Raw genomic sequence first — 8,079 nt, forward strand, 5'->3', positions numbered from 1 at the left:
TGCCTTCGACTCTCCTCGTCCTTGTTGGGGCACAGTTACGAGCCGCGGAGGCTAACGTTCACGGTAACGATAAAGACTAACAGTTTTCCCAAATTTTATGGGCAACATACAGGGAAAAGAGACGGAGGCCCCGATCGAGTGTCTACTGTGGGCGAAGGCTAGGAGGCCGTTGTGGGGGTATAACCCCCGATACCAACAGGGCTGTACATGGGCCGAGCCGCTAGGGGAGGTCCAGCCCACAAGACTACGCATGGGCCATGCCACTGGTGGAGGCCCAGCCTACATGCCTGCACTGTGCGAGGCACGACACAGGTCAGCGTGCCTCGCAAGACTGCGTGAAGATCTTCGGTGATCTAGGAAACCTGCTCGGATATGCCAGATCCCGTAATATCTGTAACTTTCTATCTTGTAAAACCGATCAGGATAGAAACAACCGATCTGTAACCCTACCCCAGGAGCTATATAAGGCGGGTAGGAACCCCCTCGTTTTCATTGGATTATACGCAATACAACCCACAAAGACACAAGACGTAGGATATTACGTCAAGCTGACGACCCGAACCTGTCTAATCGTTGTCTCTTGCGTTCTGTGTCACCATCTAGCTCCCTCACGCGCACCTTCACCGATTCATCTACTACCGTGGGCATACTCCTCGGTAGACTGCCGGACGTATTTTGTCGACAGTGGCGCAACAAGTAGGGGGTGTGCGTGCTGAATTCATGGTAAACCAGATGGTCACCTTCCCGAGCTCCGTGGCCTTCCCGAGCCAGGCTAGATCTTCATGGTCAGATCCATGACATGGGTCATTGGCTCCGACGGTAATGGGGAGATCATGGGGGCGGTGCAGGATCACCCTGCGCCGATCGTGCCAACACCTGCAACGACATCTCCGATCTCGGTGCCCCGCCGCTGGGTTAGGAGATCCATCAGCAATGATGATATGATCGGATCCATCAATTGGGTCATAGACCGCTTAGCGGAATGTCAGCTCCTCATGAATTCGATCTCAGATCAATCTAGAGCGAGCGACGAGTTCCCGTACTCCAAGATCACCAAGCCGCTGCAACCGAGCGATCCACTCGGCTACATCGTTCAAGGTAGCCAGATTCTGATCTGGTGATCACGGCCACTCTAGAGGGGTGCACGGTGCAGCGCCGACAACTTCCCACTACCGGCCTACATTTGGTCAACTACGAGGCCCCGATGGAGGACCCACCAAAGGCCTATCCTTTTGGACTAGAGGGTGCGGGATCTACGTACCAGAACGCCATCCACCACCTCTTTGTCGACCACGTCGAGCGCGACCATGTCACCGACCACTACATGATCGACCCAACTGACTCTGGTTAGCCCGTGATCGTGGTCAACATGGTGGCTATTCGTCGGCTTTCGGATGATCCCTCTCTTTTGACTGAATCTCTCCATAACGTTCCAAACGAGAGCCCCGATGATTATTTCGAGGTCTCAACCAAGACCATGTGCAAGCTACCTTGCTTTCCCTCTAGGGTTTGGGGGCATGATTTTCCACGTCAGCCACGATAGCGTCACCAAGAATGGTGAAACCGCTGAACAGCGTGAAGCTTGTCTAGCGAAAAACACCAATCGCCAACATCGTCAAGATGCAAAAGGAGCCCAAGTGGCCGATGAGGATCGTCATGGCATGTCCCACCATCAACGTAATTTGGAGGAGGCGTTTGACATGGTGGGCAACCAACCTGTCTACCAGACCCCTAGCACCAATCTAGCCATCGCTTTCAACGAGCTCGACAAACTTCCTCACACTCTAGAGGTCGAGAAAGTCTGAGCACATATCATAGCAGCGAAAGTCCAAGTCAACGAGTTTTGGAATGACGTCCCATCTTATTCCACCACATCTGCTCATAGCCGCCGCTTTCACCGTGATAGAGGAGGCCAGCATCATGGCGCTGAGGGCCCCCACCTTAGGCTAGAGGGCCCCCAACCATAGGCTAGAGGTCCCTACATCTATAGAGGATCTAGAGGCAACTATGAAGCTCATTCACGTCATGAAGGCCGCCCACCGCGCCCTTAGGGAGGTTGGGGTGACAACCGCAACTAGGAGGTCAATCAACCCCCTCGTGACCTTCGTGACCACCTCAACGCCAGCGCTGATGTCTGCGACCACATAAAAAACAGTAGGTCCGCATGCTACGAAGCAGAGATGGAGCCTCACTAGCAATTCAACGCTGAACATGAGGGATTTGTTGCCCGTCAAGCGCCACTTCCCGCTGGCGCATCAGGATTTTGCCCCTTCATGAAAAGGCTCCGAGCCATCCAGTGGCTTGTGGGTTTTAAGGTTCTTGGTGTTAACACCTATGACGAAAAGGCCAACCCTGCTCAGTGGCTAACTCTATACGAGATCGCCGTAAGAGCCATAGGCGGAGATGAAGACATCATGGCGAACTATCTACACGTCATGCTTAACCAGTCTATGAACAACTGGCTCCTCAGCCTGTGGAAGAATTCCATCTGATCTTGGGATGACCTCAAGAAAGTCTTCACCGATAATTACATGGCCATGTGCAAGCAGCTCAACACCAATATGACCTAGAGAAGCTTCATCAATCCTCTGGGGAGTCCCTGCGTGACTTCATCAGGTGTTTCTCAGAGATAAGAAATTCTGTTCCCAACATCACTGACGCCGAGGCCATCGCTACTTTCACCAAGGGGCTTGGCAAGCTGTACCATAAGAGGCCCACAACCATCAGTGAACTAATACAAATGACAAATGGATATGCTGATGCCGAAGAAGCCAAATGGGCTGCCCATTCCGCTCACCACCAACGCCACGACGATGACCATCATGAAGATAGGTGCTACGACAACTGTGACCACCGCCGTGATGACCAAGACTGCCATGACGACCGCGATCACCGCCAAGATGACTACGAGCCCCAATGCGACGATCGCCCAGATAGCTCAAGAGATAGACAAGGCCATCGTCACCGGCTTGATAACTCCATCAACACCATCAACGCCCGTGCCAAGCGCACCTATGACGCTGACTTTGGCAAGCTGCTAGACGACCCAAGCCCTATCCACAAGGATACCAAGCACACCATGCGAGAGTGTAGAGGCCAAAAGACATCACTTGGTGGTGAATCATCAAAGAAGCCATGGTGTGAAGACGATGAGACTGAAGACAGTCAAGATGGAGACCAAGGCAAGAACAAGGGCCCAACCTACCAGGACCCCACCAAGACCGTCACCACCATCTTTGATGGGAGAGCTATCTCTGAAGACAAGCGGGAGCAGAAGCTTGTGGCCCAACATGTCATGTGGGTCGCCACATATGACGGCCCCATCGCTGATCCCAAATACCTCCATTGGTCAGAGCACCCGATCACCTTCTCCAAGGCCGACCAGTGGTCAAATATCCCATACCTAGGGTGTTTCCCACTCGTCCTGGATCCCATCATCAAGGACATGCGCTTCCATAAGGTCCTCATCGATAGAGGGAGCGCCCTCAACATCCTTTTTGCTAGGTCCCTAGAGGAGCTAGGGATCAAGAAAGAAGACCTTACCCCCATGGACTCTCCATTTTGGGGGATCATTCCTGAAAAAGTGTCCCTGCATCTGGGACAGATTACATTGCCGGTACAATTTGGCACCGCCAAGCACTTCTATGTCGACTACATCAACTTCTTGGTTGCTGACTTCAACACGACATACCATGCCATCCTTGGCTGACCAGCCCTTGCCAAGTTTATGGCTGTGCCACACTACACGTACCTAGTGTTGAAGATGCCGATGGAGCAGGGGGTCCTCTCCCTGCGTGCCAACCTTGACATCGCCTACCCCTATGAGAAGGAAAGCTTCGTGCTCGCCGAGGCTACTGACTTCTCCATCCGCATGCAGGACTGCCTCGCATCTTCATAGTAGATTTCCCCATAGGACCTAGAGATCCCAACCATGGAGGCCGCCCGAGCGTCAACCAAGTCTAAGGTGGTGAAGGAAGTGGTCCTCGTCCTCGACGACCAGTCTAAGACTGCTCGGATTAGGGCTGACCTTGATCCCAAATAGGAAGAAACGCTCATCAGCTTCCTAAGGGAGCAAGTTGATGTGTTCACATGGAAACTGGCGGACATGCCCGGTGTGCCTCGGGAGCTGATTGAGCACTCCTTAAATGTCTCGGTGACTGCCAAGCCAATTAAACAGAAGCTTCGATGATTCGCATAGGACAAAAAGGAGGCCATTAGGGTAGAAATAACCTAGCTCTTAGCTACCAGCTTTATCAAAGAGGTGTATCATGTGGAGTGGCTAGCCAACCTGGTTCTTGTAAGAAAAAAGAATAAAGAATAGAGAATGTGCGTTGATTATACCGATCTCAACAAACACTGCCCTAAAGACCCCTTTGGCTTACCTCACATTGACGAGGTCGTAGATTCTACAGCCGGTTGCGAGCTCCTATGCTTTTTAGATTGCTATTCTAGTTATCACCAGATCGCGCTGAAGGAAGAAGACCAGATCAAGATGTTGTTCATTACGCCCTTCGGCACCTACTGCTACATGACCATGTCCTTCAAGCTCAAGAACGCAGGTGCGACTTATCAAAGGGCCATCCAGCGCTACCTTAAGGACCTAATCGGGAAGAACATCGAGGCTTACATTGATGATGTGGTGGTTAAGTCTAAGACTACCGACACCCTCATCGCTGACCTCACCGAAGTTTTTAAAGCCCTGAAAGTGTACCGATGGAAGCTAAATCCCACTAAGTGCATTTTCGACGTTCCATTTGGTATCCTACTAGGCAACATCATCAGTCGTCGTGGCATTGAAGCCAACCCAAAGAAGATAGTAGTGGTGACCAACATAAAGCCACTGACCTGTGTCAAGGATGTCTAGAAGCTAACGCTGTATATGGCAGCTTTAAGTCGTTTCATATCCTATCTAGGTGAAAAGGGACTCCCCTTCTTCAATCTACTCAAAGCTCAAGAGAAATTTGTCTAGTCGGAGGACGCTGATAAGGCATTCGTCAAGCTCAAGCGGTTCCTCACCACACCTCCAATCATGACTGCCCCCTAAAAGAATGTGAAAGCATCTAGGCCCCTTGTTGGGTTTCGGTGATTAATGACAATACAAGATTACTATGACTAACGTGTGTTTTGCAGAGGCAATTAAGTTAGGTCATGGTAATGGGGATCAATTGGGCAATCGAGGTGGTCATGCCCCTACGATGGAAATCATTTTGGTTTTCAAAGGATGGACGACAAGGTTAAGGATGACTAGTTCTAAGTGTCGATTGGAGTTGGAGTGACACTTAGAGTAGTTTAGGACTTTTGTTTTTCCTTTGGCCGTACTATTAAGGGGGGTATGGACGGGTAGCTTGACCTAGATGAGTCTACTGAGTTAGGTGTGGTACACACTTGTTAAAACTAGCACTAGGTAGCTCCTACATATGCCTAAGATCCAATGGAGCAAACTTCATTCACATATGATCGAGAGTTGGAAGTGAATGGAGGGTCAAATGCTGACCGGACGCTGGCTCCGGTGCGACCGGACGCTGGCCGTAGGGTCCGGTCAGTTCATTTGACCAAGGAGATTGCATCTAGCGCGACCGGACGCTGGAGTGGTCAAGTGACCGGACGCTGAGTTCCAGCGTCCGGTCGACTCCAGTAAGGTTCCAAAAGAAAATATCTGCGACCGGACGTGTCCGGTCAGTACTAACTGGACCCTGGGGGTTTAGCGTCCAGTCGAGTACAGTAAGGTTCCAGTGAGGGTTTAATGCGACCGGACGCGTCCGGTCAGTGGTGATCAGACCTTGCCAGCGTCCGGTCAACACTTAAACACTGGTGTGCAGGTTGAACTAACCGGAGCGTCCGGTCAACACGACCGGAGCGTCCGGTCACCCCGCAGAGGCACATAACAGTTCATTTTTCAGGCTGCCTTATAAATAGAAGCTCCACTCATGTGTGGAGTCACTTTTGCTCATTCCAACAGCTGAGAAACACGTTTGTGAGTGCCAAGAAGAGCAAGGTCCTAGTGAGGTGATGGAGATTTGAGAATCCAAGAGAGTAGCCTCATTAGTGAATCAAGAGTAGCAAAGTGTGCATCCACCGTTTTCATTAGGCTTCGTGTGGTCAAGTGAGAGTTCGTGCTTGTTACTCTTGGTGATCAGCATCACCTAGATGGCTTGGTGGTGATTGGGAGCTTGGTGATCACCCGGCAGAGCTTGTGGATGACCCAACTCAAGTTGTGAGCGGTTGTGGGTGATTCACCGTGACGGAGTGTCGAAGAATCAACCCGTAGAGAGCACTTGATCCTTGCACGGATCAAGGGAGAGCTACACCCTTGCGCGGGTGCTCCAACGAGGACTAGTGAGGAGTGGCGACTCTCCGATACCTCGGCAAAATATCGCCGTGTTCCTCTCTCTCCATTTACTTTGAGCATTTACTTTGAGCATTTACTTTAAGCAATTCAATACTTATTTTTACATTCATAGAATTGTCATGCTAGAGTAAGTTTGGAACATAGGTTGCAAGTCCTTTGTGCATTAGATTGATAGAAATATTTTTCTAGGCACAAGGGGTTAATTGGGCTAACCGTAGGATTTAATTATTGCAAGAAAATTTAGAATTAGCCCAATTCACCCCCCTCTTGGGCATCTTGATCCTTTCAATTGGTATCAGAGCCTCGTGCTCACATTTTTTAAGCTTAATCGCTTAGAGCAAGATGTCTCACAGGGATGGACCTCCTCCTATCTTTGAGGGAGATTACTTTCCATATTGGAAAATCCGCATAGAGGCGTACTTAGAAGCTCTAGACGTTGGTATTCTTAGAGCCGCCTCACAAGGCTTCCCAAAACCTCAGGATGCTACACACTTACAAGGCGATGAGGTTAATTATGAAAAATGGAATGCAAAGGCTCGAAACACCATCTTTAGAGGTCTTTGCAAAGATGTGTTCAACCGCGTAAGGAACCACAAAGATGCCCATGCACTATGGTCGGACGTTTGTGCGCTCCATGAGGGAACCAAGAGTGAGCATGAGGAACGCTATCATCTTGTGATTAAAAAGCTAAATTCATTTGAGATGCTTCCCAAAGAATGTGCTAATGAGATGTATTCATATTTGAATGTTCTTGTAGAGGAAGTCAATGGGCTTGGACTTACTCAAATGTCACCATCTAATATTGTGAGAAAGATCTTGAGTGTCCTCCCCATTGACAAATATGGGCATATTGTGACCGTGCTACACCAAGGTGATCTTTCCACCGCTACACCGACACAAATCTTGGGAAAGATCAATGCTCATGAGATGTACATGCACATCATGCCACAAGATGGCTCATCCTCTACCAAGAAGAAAGAGAAGGACATAGCATTCAAAGCTAGCCAAGATAAGGGCAAAGCAAGACTTGAGTATGAGAGCTCAAGTGATGAAGAAGATAAAGATGAAGATCTTGCTCTCATGGTGAAGAAAGCCGCCAAAATGCTAAAGAAGCTAAACAAGAGTGGCATCAAGTTCGATGGCAAGAAGAAGAAGTTCTTCACAAGCTCTAGAAGAAAGCCAATCTCCGAAATGGATTGCTTCAATTATGGTAAACTTGGTCATCTAGCACATCAATGCACCAAGCCCAAGAAAGACAAGTTCAAGAACAAGAACAAGGGCAAGAAAGATGACTCAAGTAATGAAGATGAAGATGAGAAGAAGTAGAACAAGCCATACAAGAAGAGAGATGGCAAAAAGAGGGACTTCCACAAGAAGAAGAAGAGTGGAAAGGCCTACATCGTTGGTGATTGGCTCATGGACATTGATTCATCTAGTGGATCATCCGATGATGATAGTGAAAATGAGAAGGTGGCCGCCATTGCTATTGATCTTTCATCTTCACCGCCACCATCACCATCATCCTCTACACACGTATGCCTTATGGCCAAGGGCGAACGCAAGGTAACTAATAATGATGATAGTAGTGATGATGAGCAAGCTAGTGATGATGATAGCGATAGCGATGATGCTGATGATTCACCTTCATATGATGATCTTGTCAAAATACTAAGACAATATACTAAGATCATTAGAAAGAGTAGAGCTAAAAATGAAAAGCTAGATGCTAA

General features: G+C 49.2%; 1 protein-coding gene across 1 annotated transcript; it reads left to right on the forward strand.

Moving 5' to 3' along the window:
* Positions 1-1,204: 1,204 nt before the first annotated feature.
* Positions 1,205-3,709, forward strand: LOC136506984 (uncharacterized). Its single transcript, XM_066501850.1, has 2 exons — positions 1,205-1,346; positions 2,550-3,709. Exons 1-2 carry the CDS (start codon positions 1,205-1,207, stop codon positions 3,707-3,709), a joined length of 1,302 nt encoding a protein of 433 aa, XP_066357947.1.
* Positions 3,710-8,079: the final 4,370 nt, after the last annotated feature.

Source organism: Miscanthus floridulus, chromosome 15, assembly GCF_019320115.1.
Source record: "Miscanthus floridulus cultivar M001 chromosome 15, ASM1932011v1, whole genome shotgun sequence".
NCBI classification, from domain to species: Eukaryota; Viridiplantae; Streptophyta; class Magnoliopsida; order Poales; family Poaceae; genus Miscanthus; species Miscanthus floridulus.

Excerpts from the sequence above, each read along its gene's own strand:
- LOC136506984 (XM_066501850.1), top strand. The coding sequence starts at position 1,205 with ATGGAGGACCCACCAAAGGCCTATCCTTTTGGACTAGAGGGTGCGGGA. Across the intron at positions 1,347-2,549 it reads GATCGACCCAACTGACTCTG|CTCAACACCAATATGACCTA; the intron begins GTTAGCCCGTGA and ends ATGTGCAAGCAG.